This window comes from Macrotis lagotis, chromosome 1 (genome assembly GCF_037893015.1).
Source record: "Macrotis lagotis isolate mMagLag1 chromosome 1, bilby.v1.9.chrom.fasta, whole genome shotgun sequence".
NCBI classification, from domain to species: domain Eukaryota; kingdom Metazoa; phylum Chordata; class Mammalia; order Peramelemorphia; family Peramelidae; genus Macrotis; species Macrotis lagotis.
In genome coordinates, this window is record NC_133658.1 from 169,455,498 (window position 1) to 169,480,747 (window position 25,250).

At 35.1% G+C, this 25,250-nt stretch overlaps 1 protein-coding gene across 4 annotated transcripts in view; it reads right to left on the bottom strand.

Moving 5' to 3' along the window:
• Positions 1-25,250, bottom strand: part of SLC24A3 (solute carrier family 24 member 3) — an 835,148-nt gene that overhangs the window by 382,273 nt on the left and 427,625 nt on the right. For all 4 annotated transcript variants that reach the window (XM_074209360.1, XM_074209362.1, XM_074209363.1 and 1 more), the window contains exon 3: positions 14,703-14,779. In XM_074209360.1, coding sequence (XP_074065461.1) covers positions 14,703-14,779 — 77 coding nt within the window. The remainder of the gene's footprint in view (positions 1-14,702; positions 14,780-25,250) is intronic.

Here is a 25,250-nt window from a genome sequence, read left to right on the forward strand (position 1 = left end):
TTGATAACAGTTTTAGATGTAAATTTAATCTATTATTTTTGTTATTATTATTATCCAAATTTATTCTCTAGCCATCAATTTTTTTTAGGTTTTTTTGCAAGGCAAACGGGGTTAAGTGGCTTGCCCAAGGCCACACAGCTAGGTAATTATTAAGTGTCTGAGACTGGATTTGAACCCAGGTACTCCTGACTCCAAGGCCGGTGCTTTATCCACTACGTCACCTAGCCACCCCTCGCCATCAATTTTTAAGGGCTTATGTCTTCAACAAATGAGAAACAAAGAAACAGAGTTACCATATCACCTTTCATGTTATTATAAACTATTTCTTTCCAATGAAGTAAAGGCCAAATGAAAAATTTATGCTTTATAAAATATCTCAGAAATACATTCAAGGTTCAGGACAAAGATGGAAAGGATGAAAAATAAAAGATGTATGTTACCATTTTAAAAATAAAAATGTCATGGAGCTAGATATACTTGAATTTATAGATGCTCAGAGTGTTAGAACTGGAATTAAGGATTCTAGAAATAATCTAGTCTCACACCCACCATTTTATGAGTAATGGAGCAGGCTCTATCTTTCCAGTTTAATGAAAATTTAGGCTTTCTGTAATCCACCCCACCCCCTAACTCCCACTGATTTCCATACTATCTCTTCTCAAATTAATTATTTTATGACTTCAATGACTATATCCCTTCCCTGTGACTGCCCTAACTAAAGCTCTCCACCCTGGATACCATTCCTTCATATGTCTTTTAAAATAAAATCTAAGCTTCTTGAGGACAGAAAATGCCTTGTTTTTGGTATTTGTATTAAAAGTGGACAGTACTGTGTTTGATATATATATATATATATATATATATATATATATATATTATATACTATAATTTTTTTCTTCATTTGATCTCCTCACCTCCATTTCTATGTAATAATTAGTTTCTTTCAAGACTTAGTTCAAATTCTTCTTCCTAGGGGAAGCCCTTTTTGATCACCCCCAGTTGTTAGTTTTCTCTCCCTTCTTAAATTAACCTGTATAATATACTTTTTTTTAACATGATAACTTCTGTAATACAATGAATATATGCTACTCAAGAACAAGGACTTTCTCATCTTGTCTTTGTATTACCAATTCCAAGCACAGTGCTTTGCACTAATGTTTTATTAATGCTTGTTTAAGTGGATTAGAACTGACTTGCTGAAGGTTGGGTGGTTCATGCCTCTAGAGAGATACCTGAAACCAATGAAAATTGTATACCTAAATATCTCTGTACATAACTTCTGGATGCTTGTTAAGTTATGTGCTGACACATTAAAATTAATTACATTTGCAATGTTCTTGTGGGGAATTGTTTTATATTCCATGAACCACTCTTATTTTTCTTTATTTCACCTTTCAAAGTTCAAGTTCAAAGTATAAACATTACTGTTCAGTGAATAAATTGTCAGTAGATCAGATATGTCCCTTCAATGTTTAAAGACAAATCAACAAGTCAATAATCATTTACTATTTGCCAAATAGTGGGTTAAGCACTGGAGATAAAATTAGAAACAAAATACAAGATAGTCCTTACCCTTGAGGGGCTTATATTCCAATGAGGGAAAAAGGCATATAAAAAAGAAACTGAAAAGCATATGGGGTGAATAGTTGAAAGGCTGAAGGAAAAAATAAAGAAACCTGGAAGCTCAGGAAAGGGGCTTCGAGTGGAATGAGAGAGACAATATGATTGGTCTGGGAATCCTTCCTTAAAATGGAAATGCAAGGAGGAAAAAAAAAACAATCAAAGTAAGATGCCACAGAGGCAGAATCATCTTCCTTTGTGTGAAAGCTGTGAGGTTGGAGGAAAGAGATGTGCAGATTTTCTGGAGCATGATGGTGAAGTTGGCTTCCAGGGTGAGAATGGTTTTAGAACTGGGTATTGGGGATTAGGCTAGAACCACAATGTGGATACTTTATGGAATTCTTCTCAATGGAAATTATTGTTTCAGAAAGGTTTATAGATACTTGAATGGTTTAAGGTACAAGAGGAAGCATGTTGTCAGACCGCTGAGAGGTCACTTCAAAAGAAGCTTCATATAATTTGAATCTGATGATACCTGGCTTCAATAGTGTTCCTGAAAAAAAACATTGTAATAACAATTGTGAGTGTTGGACTAATTTGACACAATTCAATTCAACATGCTATATTCCTTCCTCATTCCTCTTCTCAGTCTTTAAACTCACTGAAAATAGGACTGTTCTGCTTTTTTGTCATACCTTTTAAACACAGGAACATGTACATAATACATTCTTCACAAATGTTAGATTGGGGTAGGATTTTTGTTCAGTCATTTCAGTTGTGTCTGACTTCTCATGACCCCATTTGGAATTTTCTTGGCACAGATATTGGGGAGGTTTGCCATTCATTTCCTTCTCTAGTTCATTTTACAGATGAGAAAGAAACAGATAAAGAGGGTCAAATGACTTGATTAGGGTCACACAGCTACTAAGTATCTGAAGTCAGACTTGATTTCTGAAAGGGTGTTTCTGACTTTGGACCTGGCACTTTATCCACTATGCCACTTTGATGACCTCAATAAATGAATTTGGATTGGAATAATTGTGGATTAATACTTATATGGTGTTAAGCACTGAGATACAAAGATGATAAAGATAATCCTTGACCTTGAGCCACTTACAGTTTCAGGGGAGAGGTGATAGAAGACAAGCTACTAGTGCCCACGACTTATTAACTCTCTTTTGTGACCACAGGCTCTGTAAAGAATTCTCTGCCAAGTAATACTATCAGGACCATTTTGTACTATTTTTATTCCTCCTTATACAAAGATAAAAAAGAACCTGCAGTCAGCACAACTGTTTGTCTTGACGTTTCCAGACTCTCTTTGACCATTTCAGGCTCTCAATGCAAGAAAATTCAATAACATTTTTTTTAAAACTTTGACTAAAGCAAAAAAAAGTTAACTCTTACAGGTACCTGCATTTTGTTTTTATCTTTTATTTTGAAATGAACTATTTTGTCTCGTATTAAACCATCAGGTAAAATGATCTCATGGTTAGAGCAGCTAGATGGTGGAATGGATAGAGTGCTGAGTCTGGCCAGAGTCAGATAGATTTAATTTCAATTTTGGCTTCAGGCAATAATTAAATATATGACTTTGGACATGTTACTTAACCTCTATTTGTCTTAGTTTTTTCTAACTGTAAAATGAAATTGTAGCACCTATCTATCACAGATGTGAGGATCAAAAGATATATTTGTAAAATGTTTATTAGTGTCTTTAAACATTGAAGGGAAATATCTGATCTACTGACAATTGACATTGAAAGTAGACACCATATAAATGTTAGCTAAATTAATATTTAGGAGGTCTTCTGCCATAAAAATCACATTGTGTATAACTAAGCCTAAGTCTGAAGGTCAGCCCATTTTAGTTTTTTATAGATAATTAGGGATTTTATGATGCCTGGATCACCTACATGCATTCTTCACTTCTCTTTTCCTCTCTCCCTTAACCAACCCCATTCCTCTACATGAAGACTTTGGATACAAAAAGCATTCTCATTTTGCTGTCTCCCCTCTCTAAGTGTCAACTTTTCTGACCTGTGTCCATCTCTCTCCCTATAACATACATGGTAAAAGTGAAGATTTATGCTTCATAGCTTCAAAAAAGTCATTCAGGACTGAGAGCATTTGGTACCAGGGACATGAATTAGGAGGTTCTATCTTAGGATCCTTAATATAAGAGGTAGGAAAACAGAATACAAAAGGATTGAGCGTTATGGGAGTGAGATGGCCACAAGGAGATGCAGTCCTGAGGACTTAAAAGTGGGACTGTAGACAAGGAAAACCAGGTTATTGTAAAATAAAATCCAGGGTTTCTGCTTATTATGGATGAGTAATATATTTATAACCATGATTCTGATGATGAAACAGTGCATGATATCACAGAAAACTGGCATTCCTGATAATGATTATGCATAGTGAATAAGCAATAAAATAAGAGGAAAAACCATCATTTTACCTAATAAAGAATATTATATATTATATAATAATATATAATTTATATTATAAAGGAATATTAATTATAATCATTTATGTAACTGCTTACTATTTATACCTCATTACTCTGTAGTAGAGGAATGATTAAATATATAATTAAATAACTTATACTAATTTTGTTTAAAGATATGTTTACAACAATAAACTATATAAAGCATTCTATAAATTACAGTTAATTGGTTTAGTAAAATCTTGATACTAGATGAAATATCATTACAAAAGGAGCTTAGCTCTGTAGTAACTGTTATATTAAGTAACTAATATTTATTCATAAGTAATTAAAATTCAAAGTATTGTTATTGTTCAGTCATGTCAGTTGTGTCCAATTCTTCAATGACCTCACTTAGGGTTTTCTTGGCAAAAAAACTAAAGTGATTTGCCCTTTCCTTCTCCAGATCATTTTTCAGATGAGGAAATTGAGGCAAATAGGGTTAAGTGACTTGCCCCAGTTCATGCAACTAAAAAGTGTCTGAAGCTAGATTTGAATTCAGTAAAATGAATCTTCCTGATTTCAAATCCTATGCTCTATCAACTGTATCACCTGGTTGCCCCAAAATATCTGTATGAGATTTTGTGTATTACATACATTTGTACATACACACACACACACACACACGATGTGTGTGTGTAAATAGAGATCTATAGATACAGATATGTATATATATGTATATATACATATACAAAGATACACTCAGTCTTCATGATTATTTAGTCAGTCTTGATGGTAACATAAGTTCATTAAGTATGCTTTGAGCATACTTAGACTAAATCATCATCTGATTGTTCTCATCTTATGCTGTTCATGGCCACTAATTTTGTATGTATACAAACCTACATACTACTTCTGTGACTAAGTCAGTGCTGAGATGCTGACCAAGACAATAATCTGCCCTGATATATGTGAATGGTAGCGGCAAAGAAATTATAATTCTTTTTAAAAATTTCATTCAGAGTAGGCATAATATGAAATAAAGTCTTGTTCCATTGGATAGCTAGGGTACACAGAGTGTTGGACTTAGGGGCGGCTAGGCGGCATAGTGGATAAAGCACCGGCCTTGGAATCAGGAGTATCTGGGTTCAAATCCAGTCTCAGACACTTAATAATTACCTAGCTGTGTGGTCTTGGGCAAGCCACTTAACCCCATTTGCCTTGCAAAAAACTAAAAAAAAAAAGAGTGTTGGACTTGGAATAAGAAGGTCCTGAATACAAACTTGATCTCAGATACCTCCTAGCTGTATAACCCTGGCCAACTCTGGGCACTTAACCTCTAACTGCCTAGGTTTTCTCATCTGTGAAATGTCTATAACAATAAAACTGACCTCCCAGGGTTGTTCTGAGGCTCAAATGAGACAACAGATGTAAAGTACTTTGCAAATCTTAAAGTGCTCTAAAAATTATAGTTGAGACACTAGCACAGTATCATGCAACATAGCATGTCTGCATCAAAGAAGGCACTACACTCTATGAGCAAAACAGAATTGCCATAGCCCAACAGGAACATGAGATGCACAAATTTAGAGACATCTCCATGCCAAATGTTCATGTGGACTATTTGTGTCTGACATGTGGTAAAGTGTTCCCAGCTCATATTGGTCTGATCAGACACAGTTGGACATACTGTACTTTGACTCCAACATAGTGATGTCATTTTGGTCTTCTTCAAGAACAAAGTACCACAACCATTATTATTATTATTATTATTATTATTATTATAATCCCCAATTGCAAGATGAGAGAATTCCACTCCCCCTTCAAAGTTCTTGTCAATTGAGATGTATTTGTGCGATTCCCTTTTGATATTAGGACTATAGGTGGTCCCTAAATTCGTCAATAACTCAAGCCCTACTTAGGGTGTCTTGGAGGTTTAAGTTCAATATAACTGAGGATGTTCAAGCTGAAGGTGGCTGTATACCTGCTGAGGGTGAGTAAATGTATAGTTTAATTAAAGATTGGACTAAGTGAATTTTAGGGTCTCTTTACATTTTGACATTAAATGATTCTATGAGCATAAGACTCCTTCTAATAGAAATTGGACACTGCCACCAAGTCTCCTCTGGCCCCAAAATAAACATCAGGCTAGGAAGGAGATAGGCTGACCTCAGGATGGCAAAGGTGATCAGAGAGAGGAGAAGAAAAAGGATTAGTTTTCCTGGTATCCTGTGTGAGTCTTGGAAAAGTTCTTGGCAAATGAACCATTGACCCCTTTAAATAGACAATTTCCTAAATTTATTCATTGACTTTAACAACAAAACCAAACCAAACAAAAATGATTCCTCAGGAAATGGGTATAATAAAGTCTTTCACTCAAATACTGAAATGGTGACATAAAAAGAGAAACAGCCTAAGAAGAAATGGCACATAGGTTCCAAGTTAACTCAAAAATACAAAACCTTTTTATTTTTCTCCAATCAGACATAAAGTGAATGAGCTGGGCCTCAGGTGGCTGAATAGCTGGGGTGGGGGAGTTACAGACTGGGGCTTCCTACAGAAAATGGCCTGAATACTCTTGTCTACAAGGTGCATATCAAAGCATGGTCAACAGTTTGAAATAGTTAAGTACTCCCCATGAGTGAAGTTTCAAGTGATTGCCTATAATTATAACTTGAACCTCACAACATATGTTTGCAGAAACTAAAAGACATGAAGTTACTTTATAAATTAGTCAAAATCTGTCCACATAAATTACAAAATATGTCCATAGCATCTCTAATTTCAGTCTTAGGCATGTTTCTTTTATTGCAAGGTATGTGGACAAAGGCTCTCTAAGAGCAAATGGGAAATCAAGGTTGGGAAGTGTCCTAGATTAGAATAATTTTGCCAAGAATGGGATGTAAAGTGGCACCCATTAAAATTTCTAGATACTTTTCACTAATTTATTAGCATCACCTTTATTTTAGTCAAAGATAACCACAAGCAACTTCCTTCTCCCCAATATAACAATATGACATCTATAAGAGATCTAAGTATAGGGTAGGGTTAGATAGGACAAGACAGCAGCTCATCTGAAAAAGATGGAGAAGTTTTTAAATAGACTGCATATTTAATATTGATCAATAGTGACACATGGAAACCAAAATATCATCCTTATGCTAAACAAGAGGTGAGAGTCCAGGTGATACTCTATCTGGTTTAGGATATGTATGTAGTTTAATTCTGGAGACTACATTTTAAGAAAGAATGTTAACCTGCAGGTTATCCAGAGGAGGACAGTGACCAAAATCATGAGAAAACCAGATACCATGCCATCTTATATAAAGAACTGAAGGCTTAGAGGTGACATAATGGCTATTTCCAAGTATTTGAGTGATTGGGATAAATCCATGCTTCCTTCAACTAAGCCCCCCAAACACTATTGATGCTATTGGATCAACTACAAAAGTATATCACTGCTATCTACTAGAAAGTCAGGCCCAAAACTTATTTATTTATTTACTCATTAGGTTAATGCTAGATATCATGAGAAAATTAATGAAGCCTTACTCTTGAATGCTCTAATTCTCCCTGAATATTTTCACAAACATACTGATTAATAGTGATAATGGTAGGAAAAACTAAAAACCAAAAGAAGAAGCCTAGGAATCACAAAAGAGCCCCAAGTACTTTTAGAAACTTTCTGGAACTGGAAAAAGAATCTCATGGAGGATATTCTATTTGTAATAGAAAAGAATATTGAAAAGTTAACAATAAACTGGAGTCAGTGGCATCAGAGTGAAACTTGTATCAGCCGAAAGGGTGATAGAGAACAGTAATAGCATAGAGATCATTTTGACCCAGTGTGGAGGGTCAAAAATGGAGAATTTGTGACCAGGACTGATGAGTATAATGTACTGATTACTATTATATTGTTAAAAAAAATTGTGTCATTTTGCAAAACTAGTTCTTCTCTAATCCTTCTTAGCTAAGATCTTTGAAACTGGTAAATCAACTCCACACTTTAGTCTTCAGCAATCTCTATGTACATGGGCCAATTATTCTAGAAACTGTTGAGGTCCAGTTCTTAAGAGTGATTTACACATATTTTTGGCAACCTTTACCACCAGAGATATGTATGCATTCTTGTACATTAAATGAATTTGTTGGCTTACCAACAGGTCAGTGAACTCTGACCTAAGACATTCTGTGGCGCCAAGAGGTGTTTGAAGACTTCTAAGGGTAACTATTGTAATATTGTATTATTGTAAATTTAACCCAGGAAACTATGCTTTCATCTAACCTGTCATGTCTGAGATAAGTTTTTGTTATAAAAGTCTGAATATCCAAGAATAAAGCAATAGAATTTGTTTCATGGCCTTATATGTTAATATCTCTATTCAACCTGACTCTCATCAATGTTCAGATTCACACAGAGTTATAATGGGTGATAAGAAACAAATCTGTCAAGTATTATGTTAGATACAAGAATAAGTATAAGTTTAAATAATATCCCATTCCTGCCCTCATCATGTTTATAGTCTAGTATTTATTCTCATAACAGTACAATATCACCAAATCTTAAAAACATTCCCATAACAAACAGAGAAGACTTTGGGTTCCCTGAGTTAAAACTAAAACTTCACTCTAGTGAACTAAGAAAAGATTATTATGAAAATCTATTGTGTAAAGGAAATTTTTTTGTTTCAATTTTTACCTATTTCCTATTTATTTAATGCCTACTATATGGAGGTCATTGAGTTAAGTGCAATGAGGAAGAAGGAAAAAAATATAGAAGCAAATGAGGCATCTGAAGCATTTTGTCAAATTTGAAAAACTATGTGTCAATTATTATTATAACTACAATCATCATAGGTTATAGTACCTCTCATCTAGAGACTAGGGTGAGGAGTATATATGTATGTATATAAAGACATGTACACAGTTCTCTATAAAGACAGTTGGTAATATAATTTTAAACTCAAATGAGAGAATGAGACATTTTATATTTCTTTCTAGAGTAATAATCTAGTTGCTAAGGAATTCATCATTTCTCCTAAAAACCACCAATTAAGAACCATGGAATCATACTAAAATACATCTTATTTTTCAGCAATGTTACATATAAATCTGCATAACCAAGTATCTACCAGGAGAGAGGAATTCCATTTTAAATACAATGGGATTGGAAAGCACAATTTTTAAAAGTGACCAGGCATTGTAGAGGGTGTTAGTTATTTTCTCCTCAGATCTGACTGTCCTTTGACTTATCAAAGCAGATTGGGAAAATAAATTTAAACATTGATTTTTATGCTTTTTTCCTGGAATAGAAACTGTGATGTTCTTGATTTTGGTAATCCTCTCTATGCAAAGCAATTAATGCAATTTGGGCATGTATTAATATATATCAAAAGCAAAACTCAACAATAGCTCTCAGACTCCCATCTCTGCTGCAGGCAAGCTCATCAAATTTGTACTGAGAGAAATTCCCTGGAGATGGAAAAAATATTGCTTTTAGCATCTCTTTGTTAAAACAGATTCAACATAAAGTAATTCCTATGATAGGTGTGCTTTCTGGGAATATTCATCTTTGATAAAATATTATGAATATTATAGATCTCCTCAATCCTACAGGGTTTCCTTCTGACTAATTCAGGCATGTAGAAAAACTACAAAGTTGTATAGTTTTTTCTGGAAAAATTTAATGACTTCTGGTTGATTTAATCATTTAACAAAGAAGGATCTTAGGACAAATTAAAGCTGTAGCTTCTAAAAAATTCAATAAAATAAGAAAGGCCTATTTCCTTTTTTCAAAAGATTGTGTGCTTAACTCAAAATGGAAACAAAAAAGATTCAACCTAAAGCTTGACATACTGACCCCAAATTGAGTGAGTTGGGGTAGGATTGCATGGAATCTCAAATTTGAGGATGTTCCAGAGGTGGTTTTTTTCCCATACTGCAGTGGCAAGAATACAGGTTTTTGGAATCAGAAGGACTAAACCCAAATTTAAGATTTGGCACTTTTACCAGCTGTGTTTGACTGGTGATAAATCTCTTAATTTCTTTGGGTCTGTTTTCCCCCCCATCTATAAAATGGGAATGACAATATTAATACTTGTACTGTGTATGCTATAGGACCCTTGTGAGAATATTACTTTATAAAAGGTAAAGCAAAACAAGAATAACGGTTATTAAAGAAGCAGAATGATTTAGTTGAAATAATATTAGAATCAGAGTCCCAGGATGAGGGCTTACATGGTTATTCTTATTTGGCTTCATTAGTTGAGTGAGGAAATTTAGAGTAGATAAGTCTCAATATTCCATCTAATTCTAAATACTATTCATCAAGGTGAACTTAAGGTAAAGGACCTAGGATATATGAATTGGGTTGAGACAGAGATGGATACTAGACCAGTGATTTCACTGGTATAGAAAATTCTACTATAAGAAAATTCTAAGTGTCTTAGGAGCATTGATGTCAAACCCTGTGATCTTCATATTGTCTTAGGAAATTAATTTTATCTATGTTGTATTGCATTTTTATTTATTTTAGTTAAACACTTCCAATTACATTTTAATATGGTTTGAGTTTTATTTGAGTATTTGTCTAGAGATGTCACTCCACTATCCTGAGTAGACCTGATATACAATTTAGGAATCCTGATGTATGATTTAATGGCCTCCATTTCTATTTGAGTTTGATACGCATTATCTAGAACATTTTGGGATTAGTGACCTACCTAGGGTCACACAGCCAACATATATGAGAGAAAAGACTTTAATCTAGGTCTTTTGATCACTGAGGACACCTCTCTATCCACTATGCAACACAGTCTTCTTGAGAAAATGTATATAAAAGGAGCAAAACCAAAAGCTCAATGTCAACTCAGCTATCATCATCAACAACACAATTATCCTAAAGAAAAAAAAGACCCAAGTGTCTAATGGTATTTCCTTTTTTTCTCCCCCCTCTCCTGACAGTCCCGATTTCCTGCTGTCATCTTTGGCAGTATCATAGGTGCTCAATGATTCAATTATTAGGTGTGTGACCCTCAGCTATACACTTAACCTCAATTGTACCCTCCCCAAAATACACCACCTTGATCCTGTGATGCAGGATCATCATCTCCAGGATGCATTACTGACACATCCCAACTTTCTCTGCAAAGAAATGGAAAACTCTTCACATTGGAAGGCTCACTTCGGCTGGTGCCTTTACATACTAGAAGTGGCCTCCACTCCTGCAACTCCTAATTGGCTAGTTCCTCCATTTTTAAGGAAGAGGTCCAGGTCAGTCATTGTTTTACTCTCCCCTAGACAGGATTCAGGATGTTTCTCAGTTTTTCTTATTATACTCCCTACCCAGTTTTCAGCACTCCCTCCCATCCTTCAGGGCAGACATTATCTTTCTTTTGGTTTTTTAATTTCCATTCCTTAGAAGAGTGCCACTTAATAAAGGCTTATTAACTTGCTTAATATATAAGGCTACTGTAGTTTTGCTTATTTGCTCCTGATTCTGCCTTCCAATCACTCAGGCTCACAATCTACAAGTCTTCCTCAAATTCTCACTCTCATTCTCCATCTCTAATTAGTTGCCAAGTTCTTTTGATTTTATCTCTGTGACATCTTTTGCAAATGCTCCCTTCTCAGCTTGCAAACCTGGGAAGGAGAGAATCATGGAAAACAGATCTGGTAGGGACTTCAGACAGTATCTAGGCAAACTCCCTCCTCAACAAGAATCCCCTCTAGAATACAATGTGTCTGACAAAGTGTTCATCCAACCTTTGCTTTAAAAAATCTACCTCAATCAGAAATTCATCACATTCTAAGGTAGCCTGTTCAATTTCAGAAGTGCTAATCATTTTCTTTACCTCATACCAAAATTTGCCTTTTTGTAGTTTTGTTTATTTGCTCCTGATTCTGCCTTTTAAGGCCAAGTGAAAAAGTCTAATTCCTTTTCCATACTTGAAGATTGCTATCATATCTTTCCCTTATCTCCTTCTGAGTCTTCCCCTCTTTAGTCTAAATACCCCAGTTCCTTCATTCCATTTTCATATGGCAAGATCTTAGGACCCTTCGCCATCCTAGTTGCCTTATTCTGAATATTATCCATTCTATCTATGACCTTCCTAAAATGTATTGCCCAGAATTAAACTTGATACTTTGGGGTGATCTGAAAAAGAGCATTTAAACGAGTACATCTCCAATCTCAGAATCACCACTGTTTCAGTCTGTTGTGCTTATTCTCCAGGATGAGCAAGTCTATATCAACCACACCAGGTTACATTACACATCCATCATTATGATAGGGATGGTGACATATCACACCTCTTTTCTCTATTTTCTCTTGCTCCTATGTTGTAACATATAGAACCTCTTCTTCCCATCATGATGGGAAATATGGTGTGACAAAATTATATTGCCTTCAAATCCCTCTCAAACTTATCTGACTCATAGCCAGCCTTCCTATAGAAGTGGAATAGAATTGAATAAAGTAATTTCAAGACTAATAAAGCAATATTCACAGTGTGTCTACTATGAATCTGCAAAGCAATATAGGAAATATTAAAAGCAACTGTTAATAGAGTTTTGTCCTCAAGGTACATAGAGTTTAATGGGGAAGATAAAGGTGTGCACAAATAAACTATAGGACAAGCTGAAAGAGAGGTGGAAATGGAGTTCTATGGCAGCGACAAGAGAGGTCACATCCACATATGACAGAAGAATCAGAGAAGATTTCATGGAGAAGAGTTCAGCAAGCTGAGATTTATAAAGGGAAGGAAAGGGAAAATTATTCCAGAAGGAGGAAAAAAATTGAGAATGAAGGCATAAAAGCAGAGAAAAGGGGAATATATTAGAAGAAAATATGTCTTAAATATTTTAAACTTAAATGAATAAAATTAAACTTGTTATTTCTCCCACATACTCTCTGCCTAACTTTCCTTTCCAGGTAACCAACATCCTTCCAATTACTCATACTCATAACCTAAAAGTCTTCCTTAAATCCTCACTCATTCTCCATCTCTAATTAATTGCCAAGTTCTTTTTGATTTTTATCTCTGTAACATCTTTTGTAAATGCTCTCTTCTCTCCTTTGACATTCATTTCCATTGCTTAGGCTACTGCAAAGGTCTGTTGCCCCATCCAAATTTACTCTCATGTTGGTAGTTGAGTTAATCTTCCTAAAGCATAAGTTTGACCATGTCCTCCCCCTCCTCCCAATTTAACCAATTCCACATGGCTCAACTTCCTTTGTTTTGCTTTTTTCTGATGTCATAATTCAGATTGTTTTCCTACCTAAAATGTGATATGGAGAACCATATAGATTACTTCAAATGTGTTCTGACAAAGCAGAGTACAGTTAGATAATAACTTTCTTCTTCCTGATACTATGCTCTTAGTGGAGTCTAATTTTAAAGCATTTATTTTGGTATTCCAAAGTTGATGAACTTGTGATCTACTGAAACTCGCAGGTCTTTTTTTCACATGAACTGCTTTATATTTTTTTAAAATATTGAACATCCCCTCCCTTCCCAAATTAAAAAAAAATGATCAAAACCCCAAAACAAACTTCAACCTTTGGGAACATTTAGAACCAAGCAAAACAAATTCTCTTATTGGGCATACCCCCAAACACATTTCATTCAGCATAATAGTTTATCATCTCTCTGTTATCATATGAGCAGCATTCTTAACAGTGATCCTCTGAAATTATGGTTTATCATTATTTTGGTCAGATTTCCAAATCTTTCATAATTATCTTTTACAATATTGACATTGTAGTATAAATTATTTGTTCCTGCTAGCTTCACTTTGCATCTGCCAAGGTTGTATTGAATTCAAGCAAGTCATTTAAGGTTTCTCTGGAAATTGTCCCTTTACTAATTTCTTAAAACACATTAATCTTCCATTATATTTATAAATTACAATTTTTTAGCCATTTTCCAACTGATGGGCACTTCTTGAGTTTCCAGTTTTTTGCCCTTTATACAAAAAACCAGCTTTAAATCTTCTTGTGCATATAGGACTTTTTCTCTTTGATCTTTTTGGGGCATTGGCCTAGTAGTGGTTTTCTTGGTCAAAGGGCATGTACAGTTCAGTAGCTTTGGAAAAGCAGTTCCAAATTGCTTCTAGAATGATTGCAATCATTTGCAGAGTCATCCACAATTTTCCACGACTCCTCATCATTCATCATTTCTATTTTTATGAGCTTTGGGAAGTGATGGACATGAGGTAACCTCAGAAATGTTTTAATTTTTATCTCTCTCATTATTAGTAATTTAGAGCATTTTTCCCATGTGGCTATAGTTTGAATTCTTCCTTTGAGAACTGCTTGTTCATGTTTACCGTGCATTTATCAATCATAGAATAAATTCCTTTATGTCATAGCTTCTTCATCTTAAATTCATGCAATTGAGCTTTTGAACCTAAGAAAAAGGTTTTGTATTTATCTACTAAATTTATTTTAGATTGAGTTCATTATTTTAGCCTGCAAGATTTTTAGGGATTCCATTTCTATCTTCTATTATATTAACCATTCCTTCTGGTTTCAAGGAATCCACAAATCTAATAAAGTATACTATTGATTTCACAGTATCTCCTATAGAGTCGCAATAAGTGTATTAGCAAGAGAATACCTGTGTGAGTATAATAGCACAGAGATATTCACTCTAAAATATTCAATTGTTTCATGCAAATCTAAGAAGTATAATGTAGAATGGAAGTTACTTACACAGAGGACATGTAGGACCACAGCTCCTTGTCGTCGTTCCTCATTTGTAAAGATGTCACTAGGGAATTCATGGAGAGCTATAGAATGGGGAGAAAAAAAGGGAAAAATCAATCATTAATATTTCAGTCACTAATAAATCAATCACTATTATTTTTCAGTACTAAATGCAACATATAAAGAATGGAAATTCTTTTTTTTGTTTGTTTTTTGCAAGGCAGTGGAGTTAAGTGACTTGCCCAAGGTCATGCAGCTAGGTAATTATTAAGTGTCTGGGGCCACATTTGAACTCAGGTCTTCCTGACTCCAGGGCTGCTACTCTATTCACTGCACTGCCTAGCTGCCCCAAGAATTGAAATTCTTGAAAATAAGGCTATATTTTAGTGGCAGGTAAATGGCACAGTGCCAGACTGGGAGTCAGGAAGACATTTCCATGAGACACTTAATAGCTGTATAATCTTGGGCAAATAATTTAATTTCTTCAACTATAAAGTGAGATTAATAATAGTACTCATCTAAGGGTTGTTTTGAGGATCAAATGGGTTGATAATTGTAAAAGGTTTAGAATAGCTCCTGGCACATAAGTGTTTTCTTCCTCCTCCTCCTCCTCCTCCCTCCCTTTCTCCCTTTCTCCCTTTCTCCCCCTCCCTCCCTCCCTCTCCTCTTTCCTTCCTTCCTTCCTTCCTTCCTTCCTTCCTTCCTTCCTTCCTTCCTTCCTTCCTTCCTTCCTTCCTTCCTTCCTCTCTTTTCTCGTTCCTTTAAGAGAGAGAGTTCTAAATGATATAATTGCTTCAGGGAATTCCCAGTGCACAAATCTTCTCACCTCTGCAATTTATAATGTTAAAAAGTTGCAAAGAGGTTCTTAGAAGTTAAATGATTTATGCTTATTCTGCTAATATGTTTCTGAGGAAGGATTTTCATCCAACTCTTCATGATTCCAAGGCTGACTCTCTAACCACCATATAACATTATATGTATATAATTGGTAGTTGAACAATTTAATTCAACAATCATTTATTAATTGCTTCCTATGTCTTAGGCACTATGCAAGGTGTTAGTATTACAAAAACAAAACTTAAACAGCTCCTGCACTCAGGAGCTTAAATTTGGTTGGGATAGAATCGGTACTCTAAGATGTTCAATAATAAACAGGTCATCAGCAAATTTCCCCAAAGATCCCTTAAATTCAAATGATAAAGAAGAATTAAAAAAGCAACTGGCACATGTCTCTTGCCTCATTCTAACTATAGTTCTACTGGAATGTCTAGGCCCTCAGAGGAAGGTGAAGGTCAGTTACCTGGAGCTGCTTTTTCTGCAGCAGGGTGGTATGTGATATAGAGATAAGAGATATTGGGAGCTCTAAACCAACAGGGATGGTTATCATGAAAACACATTTGGTGCCAGTTATTCACTTTGACTTACAATCCTGAAGGTATGCAACAAGAAGAAACCTATCAGGAAACTAAGACCCCAGAGAGTGAACTAAACCAGCTTTGAGTAAGCTGAGGACATTGGTGGTCTTAAAATTGTTGATTATGCTTTACTATTCCCTACTATATGTATCTCTTTCTTTGCCCCTCTTACTTTCTTTTCCTTTTACATTTCTATTTGTTCCATTTTTCTTTCTCCATTAGCTTTTTCCTAGGCTACTCCCTGTGTCTATTGGAAATTCAAATAGGTTTTTCTAGCCCAAGAATTAGAGAGAGACCCCTGGCCTAACCTTTTTAGATTAAAAAAAAACTTAACCCTCTTTTTTTTTTTCTTATTGGCAAAGAACTGACACCACCAGCTCTCACTAGATCATGTCCTAAACACTCAAAAGGACCAGATTAGGGGCAAAAGATGCAACAACTTGAAAAAACAACTGCTGGGGCTTTTCTTCCTCTTTGTCTGTAGTTATCTTTTCCTAGTTTGAGGACGTGTAAGATATTCTTGTGGTTTGTACAGACCATTTTATCTCTTCTCAGGAAGGGAGAGAGGCTTGGGGCTAACCAGATTAGCCAGAGTAAAGGAAATGAATGTCAAAGAACCTTGTAAAGGATCCTTCCCCATTTTGTTCTCCTATAGTAGAAATAGCAAGAGGAACTAACCCTATAATTTCATGTGTATATAGAATGCCTGGATAATAAATTTCTTTTCATCACTGTAACTTCTCATCTTTGTATGGTGACTGCTTATCCAGTCAACTATACAATATGTGTCAAAGGCAAGACTTGAACCCAACATGTAATGAATCAGGTCTTTTTAGCAAGTCCAAATTTGCCTCTGACTATTCTACCTAGCAAAGTTGCTTCTAGTCCTTCCCTCTAGAGGTTTAGGCTTAAATATGAGGGGAGAAAATGATTAGGATATTGAACTTATTAATGTTGGGAAAATTCTGGATGATCTAAGAGCAGGGTATCACTGTGCTCAGAAACTGTCCTTAGAGGAAAAAATCCCTGAGGGCATTATAAAGTATTGGGGACACATTAGGGATTTAGAGAAAGTGAGGGGATATATAGGGGACAAAGTCTTAGAAGGAAGTTCATTCCATGCACATGACCTGCCTCCCTTGAGTTCTGTCTCTTATTTAAGGGGAAGCTAATAGGCTTGCGTGGCTTCTTTGACATCCTACCTGCTGTTTCTTAGCTGGTAGGAAAAGTCTGCCAAGAAAGATCATTATATTTTGTGGGTAGCCACTGCTAATTAATTGAACTGAACCCAAAAATATAACCTATGTTAGGAAGAATACAAAAAGTAAGTTCCTATTCTTGAGGAGTTTGCAGTCTTGTATAGGGTAAGAATGGTGTTGAAATAATCATACTTACAAAGCATGGTTTGAAGGTGAATAAGAAAAATACAAACAACCTTCTGAGATATTTCAGAGGAGGATGTAATATTTTACATTTTTCACTACAAGTTTGACCCAGTATCATGACCCAGGAAGGCTCTGAAGCATAGGGAAGGGGAAGGGAACCAGAATTTAAGTATCTTCTATGAGCAAGGGATTCTACAAAATACTTTACAAATATTAGCTCATTTGATTCTCACAGCAACCCTTGGAGTCAGTCCCTGGTTGAGAAAATTCAGGCAGACAGGTTAAATGATTTGCCAATGTATCCAATGCTAAGTGTCTAAGGTCACATTTGAACTCAGCTCTTCCTGTGGCTCGGGGGTAAATCCACTGTATGTACTTGCTTTCAAATCCTATCACTGATACCTATTAGTTGTGGTCATAACTGTAATACTTATGACACAGGATTATTGCAAGACTCAAATGAGATTATGAATTAAAGATATTTACAAAGTTTAAAAGAAATATGTGAATATCAATTATTAACACCTGATGGTATAATACAACCAAAACTAGTCACAAGGTTCAATCACACACATACACACACAGACATACACACATATACATATAAATGTATAAATATAAATAAATGTATCTCTACATCTATTTATATCTATATCATCTATCCATATCTATCGATAGAGATATAGATAGATAGATAGATAGATAGATAGATAGATAGATAGATGAAATCTTCTCATGGAACCAATTATCCTGAGACATTTCACCTAAGCTGTATGATCCTGGACAATTTACTTAAGCTCTACCTGCCTCAGTTTCTTATTTGTAAAATAAGAGCATTTATAGCCTAACATTGTTGTAGAGATGAAATAAGGTTATACTTATAAAGTGCTCGGCAAAATTTAAATTGCCATTTAACTTCTAGCTATTCTTATTCTTACTCTTCTTTATTTCAACTAATGGTATTTTTAGGAAATCAATTAATGATGTTTCATGGTGTTAGTAAAATTTAGTTCATTAAATTATCTCTGTCCCCTTCTGAACCTCTGAATTTATACTTGGCATATCAATTTCACTGGAATTGTATGACACAAGACTGTGTCTTAGTTTTAATAAGTATGATATCAAACAAGGAAATCCTAGCTTAAAATTCCCATAACAATTCCTAATTTCTTGACCTGGGTCAAATAATAATACTTTCATTTTATAGAACAGGCAACATATAAGCATCCAGAAGAATTGAGAACTTCCATTTTCCAAGTTTGGTGTCTAACCAAATAACAGGGATGGCTTTTGCTTTTGAGACCAGGAGTTCACTGCACCAATGTGGCTAAGTCTAGTAAAGTAAGAGATATTTTGTATTGCTAAGATAAATAAACATCAAACAGAAAACTGAGGACCAAATTAATGAATCTAAACCCAAAATAAACATTAGCAAATTCCATAATTATGCCATTATTTATATTTCTGTTGTTTAATTGTACAGAGGGTCCCCCCTTTTCCAGCTGAGAACAGTGAAGTGAGAGAAATTATATTTTAATTTAACAAGCAGGTGTGAAATGCAGAATCATTTCAAGTAAGGGCTTAGTCTCAGTATTTCCACTGAGTGACAGTTTGCTTAACCTAAAAAAGTTTATTCACAGGAACACTATTATTTAATGCATTTGCTAATGCTTTCTTCCATTTATTGGCATTAACTCAGTGGGTACAAATAAAAACAAAAATTTGAAATCATTTAAAAATTTATCATTTGAAAATTATATTGATCCAATATATTTCTATCAGTTGTGCCCATATTGACAGACCACTTTTAGTTCAATGGACCAATTTGCTTTCACTAAGTCCTAAGTAGCATTAGATTAGGACATAAAATTGGGGCTGCATTCAAAGCCAGAAACATTTGCTTCTCACAGCAACCCTTGGAGTCAATCCCCAGTTGAGAAAATTCAGGCAGACAGGTTAAATGATTTGCCAAAGTACCCATGACTAATAAGTGTCTAAGGTCACATTTAAACTCAGGTCTTCCTGTGGCTCAGGAATCCCCTAGCCCCGCCCCCCCCCCCAAATCCCCAAAAGGAGGACTATGAAGGAGAACTGGGATATGTTAAAAATCCTCTTTAGGTTAATATTTAATTCTCTTTCAGTCTGTCCTGATAAGTATGATACCTGGGGCAGGTATGCCATTGTTTCCTTTTCTTGCTTTGACTTTTAGATTGTCAACAGCCAGACATGACAAATTATGACCAGATCTAACCTGAAGAATCTGATATAAAGTGGAGTCTATCATTATTCCATCCAAGAGGACTCTCAGTCAATTCCAAGAAAAGCAAACTAATATTTATAGTCTTTTAAGGCTTATAAGCACATTTTATTTTATTTGTTTCTCACAATGACTCTATCAAGAAAATTACAATCCCATCAGGCAGGTAGAATTATTGCTCCCATACTGAAGATGAAGAAACTGAGGCTAAGAGAAAGATCATATTTTGAAATGATTAGTCTTTTTCTGCTAGACTCTGGAGGACAGAACTAGGAGCACTTGGTAGGTAGAAGTAGAAAAGAGGCATAATTGGGTTTGTTATAAAGGAAAATAATTCCTAAGAATGATTGCTCTACTATGTAGAAATGAGTTTCCTCAGCAGGTGGTGGGTTCTCCCCTCAAAGAAATTTATAGAGCAAAGACTGGATGATCATTTGTCAATTATATTGCTGAAGGATGACTTTTTAGGCCTGGGGTCAGCCATATGAACTCCGAGGTCTCTGCTCATGGTGGGATTCTCTGAGAAGTTAAGTGACTTCTCACAGTCATGCAGCTTCTAAGTAGCAAAGATAGAAGGTGAATGAAAATCATGAAATCACAAAAGCACAGAGTTGGAGAAGAGAGACATCAGTGGCCATCTAATCCAATGCATACCCCCTCTACAATATACTTGGGAAGTAGTCATATAGTATGTTTCAAGACTTCATTCCCCTTTTATAGAATTCTATTTAGAATTCTTCAGTCCAACTCATGCAGAGCACTTTTCATATGTTATTTTGTTTTGTTGCTTTTGTTTTTTGTTTTTGTTTTTTGCATAACAATTGGGTTAAATGATTTGCCTAAGGTCACACACCTAAGTATTGAGTGTTTGAGGCTGAATTTGAACTCAGATCCTTCTGACTCCAGGGTCAGTGCTCTATCCAATGTACCACTTTGCTGCCCCTGTTATCTTCTATGATCCTCACATTAACACTATAACCTAAGAGCTATTATTCTTCCTATTTACTGATGAGAAAACTGAGATGAGAAGGGAAGTGACCTGCTCAGGGTCACATTGGAAAAATTATTGGAATTCAGGTTTTTCTGATTCTGAGTTCAGCACCCTATCCATTATTATGCCTTGTTGTCACTATATGGAATCCAAGGGGAATTATGATGAGCCTACAGTATGCATCAGTCATGACTCAATAAGACTAATTTATACTTAAATTATTTCAATGGAGGTTCATCTTGGAATGGAAAACTCAAAATGAAGTGAGCATGAGAGGCTAAAAAAATAGCAGCTCTGAGGAAAACTTGGTCAACTGCTTTCAGTTGCTAATTTGTGCATAATATGACATTTATCTTTTTGTGTCCCAAATGGATTTGGATTCATAGGCAGGATTAAAGTGGTCAGTAAAACCTTTCAGATTCTGCAGGTCTGCTAAAGGAGGAGTCCCTTTTGCTTTAGTGTGGGGAGGAAGGAAGTCCTTTAATTTTACTTCCTCTAGAGCCTGAAGCTTCTTATTCTTGTCTAATGTCCCCTTTGTGGAGTCTAATATCATCCAGTGCCTGCCACAAGTCACATCTGAAGGATCACTCTCCAAGTCTAGGTTTGTGTATCCTTTTCTGCTAGTAGGGTGAATTATCTTCAGATCTTGTTAGGTAGTGAGAAGCTAAAACTGAAACTAAGGGCAGCTCTAAGGTATATGTAAGGTAGATAATTTGTCATCTCTATATGGTGAGTCAAATTTCCTAATATATGGACAAGTAATTATTCTAATAGGAAGACAGAAGAAAATGAATTCTAGAGCTGGGAAGGATCTTCAAAACTATTGTGTCCAAGTCTCTCTTTTTATAGATAAGGAAAGTGATCCTCAAAAAAAGTTGGCCAGAACTCAAAAAAGGTCCTCAAAAAAAAAGATAAAAAGACATGCCCAGGGTCAATGCTTAATAAAGTATCCAAGATCAGATTTGAACCCAATTCTTCCTGTCTCCAGTTCTTACCTATTATTGGCTTTTGTAATATAAGATAAGGATTCTTTTTGATTGGGACATCAAGTCAGGGGGACTTAAAGGAAAAGAAGAGAATAGGAGTTAAGGTATATGTTGTATTTTTTTAAATAAAAGTAGTTTTCAGATCTTTTAAATTTGCCATCTGTTCATCTTTCTGATGCAATATGATTTATTTTCCTAACTTGATTCCCTTATTTTCCCCCCATTCCTATAAAACTTCGTATAAAATACAAACAATAGATTTTTCCCATACAGGAAACTAAAAGGCAAAACTTGCCATTTCTTTGCATGAGGAAAAAAACATGTTTACTCTACAGTAACACTATAGGATTTTGGCAAGCTCTAAAGTCTAATTAGCTCAGGAACAAGCATCTGGTGGTTGAAATGAATGAATCACAGAGAAGCTTCATTAAAGGGAGCTAATTTTTTTTTCAAATAATGGTAGAAGAGAAAGAAAACTCATCTCACACGCCCACAGCTCCATCAACCCTTAAGATAAAATGTTATTTAGAGATGAGTCCCAGGAAGGAACAGAATTATAAATACTAAAATGGAAATATTTAATATAAATATAATTGCATTAAAATCTTTTGGCTCTTTAGGCTTACATATTCCCAGTTCTAAGGGAGAATCTTCCAGGTTGTCCCTACAGCAAGGTGATGGGACAAGCACATAAATATGGAGCACCATGTGTACAGACCCTGTGATGTTTCCATGGAATAGGCTCAAAAAGCTAGAATTGAAAGGGGCCTCAGGGGCTGTCTGGTCCAGTCCTGATGTTTAAATGATGTATTTTAGAGGCAATAAATGGACTCCTATGGACTGAAAGAAGATTTGCCTTAATGCTAGTGCCTTGTCTCTTAATTATTCCAATAGATTCTGCATATATATCTTGTTTGTATTTAGTAGTGGGCCATTTACCTGTAAATTCCTTGAGGATACATCGGTTTTTTGCTTTTCTTTGGGTCCCCAGTACTCAGTAGTGTCTAGTACATAGAAGACACTTTATGAATGTTTGTTGGCTGATCTATCCAGGAATGACTCCACCACCTACCAACAAGCTCCCACCTTATCCCTCCAGTTGGAGAAGTCCCATGCAAAGTCTATTCTCTGCTTCCCACAACAGTTGTCTTCATGATACCATTTGGGGTTTTCTTGGCAAAGATACTGGAGTAGTTTGCCATTTTCTTCTCTATTTTCATTCTATAGATGAGGAAACCGAGGCAATCAGGGTTAAGTAAGTTGTCCAGGATCTCACAGTTAGTATCTGAGGCTGGATTTGAACTCAGTCTTCTGGACTACAGGACAATAACTACAGGTTATCACAATACTTAGCTTCCCCCACAACAGACCTCTCTCTAATCTTTGATAATCTGCCAAGACTCATTCTCCATTTGTTCTAATCCTCCTATCCCTTCTCCATCCTCTGTAGTTTATGCCCTTACTATCATCCTCCTCAACCAAACTCTCTCCCACCCTTTGTCAAGCTTTTCCTCTGTGGAACAGGTAGGGAGTGCAGTGGATAGTGCACACTGACTCTGGAATCAGGAAGACCTGAGTTCAAATGAGTGACCTCAGACACTTGACTCTTATTATGTGACTCTGGGCTAGTCATTTAACCCCAATTGCCTCCCTCAAAACAAACAAACAAGCTTCTTCTCTGCTTATGACTTTCAAACTTACTTTCTCCTTCAAATTTTTTGGTACTGACTGAGGTCTGGTTCCCTCTAAATGATATACTTTCCAGGATTGGCTATAGTTTCTCTCACATTAGTCATGGGTAAGGATTTAGAATATTCATTACCCCCCCTCCCACCTTTGCCATTTCCAGTTTCATCCCTACTATTTTGAACCTCTTTCACTTTAAAATTCACACTATATCATTCAATTCTGATGTTTATCATCTGTTGCCTTCCAGATCTTTCTTTCCACCCTCATACTAGGAGCCCTCAATATATATGTGGATATGTGTATTTGTATATGTTTGCATATGCACACATTTGTTCTCATGATTCCACAACCTTTAATCTTGCCATCACCTAGGATTGTTCAGTTTTTCCCATTAATATTAAACTCTAAAACTCCTTTGTATGATCCTAATACTTAACTATTTCATCTGTTCTTTGTCTTATGACCACTAACTTTTATCTCTCATTTCTTTTCCAGTCTATCTCCTCTTCCCTATCTTGACTAATTTGGTGAACCAGTTTAATTTTAAACAATCTTTAATACTTAATTTTCTTATAGTCTTTGTCATACCATTGATCATGTTTTGTCCAACAATAGACATGACTTATTCTGATTTTCTACCTTCTTATACATGCTGATTAACAATAATCTTATTCATATTGATTGGGTCATGTGTGTGTGTATGTGTGTGTGTGTGTGTGTGTGTGTGTGTGTGTGTGTTTGTGTGAAAGAAGTGACAAAAGAGAGATTTTTTGAAATACATTATTAAAAAGTAGTGAACTTATCACAAGAGTAGACACCAGAAATAGGGAAGTAAAGTGTTCTACTGACTTTCCCCAAAATGGAGATTTCATGTCAGTCAACAAATATTCACTAAGTTCTTACTACTTGCCAGAAATCTAGCACCTGGGGTGGATCTTTGGGAAAAAAAAAGATCAAATATTAAATCCTTGACTCTTGGCACATTTCCTGGAATGTATTGTGGTTGTTTAGTCATTCAGTTGTGTCTGATTCTTTATGAACCCATGAACCATAGTATACCAATACTGTTCATAGAGTTTTCTCAGTAAAGATACTATAGTGGTTTGTCATTTCCTTTTCTAGTAGACTGAGGTAAACAGAGGTTAAATTTCTCTGATTAGGATTTGGTATACAACATATGCAATTAAAATATAATATACATATATAAATATATGTATACATTTATCTATGGGTATATATATATATATATATATATATATATATATATATACACACACACACACATACAGCCATGTGAATGTGGATGAGTATGATCCAACTAATAAGCACTGAAATTACATAAACAAATAATTCTTAAAGGAATTATAAACTATTAACTATAATGTAAAAGAATGCTCCAAATCTCTAATAATAAGAAACATTCAATTTAAAAAAGCACTAATTTCACTTTATATCCTGCAGACTGGAAAAAATGACAAAAACAAAGGAATAGTCTGTGTAAGAGGAATTGTGGAAAGATACATCCACTAGTACATTGTTGTTGGAACTGTGAATTAGTACAACTATTTTGGAAATCAATTTGGAATTAGGCAAATAAAATGTCTAAAATATCATACCATTAAAATGATGGATTCTGAATGTACAGCAAAGCATACTATGTTTTCTTTTTTTTAAAACTTCCTTTATAATTTTTTCTCTCTTTAATTCTAATTTCTCTTTTATAACATGATTAATATGGAATTATGTTAAATATGATTGTATATGTAAAATTTTTATCAGTTTGTGAAGAGAAGGGAGAATGGTAGAAAAATGTGGAACTCATAAACTTGCA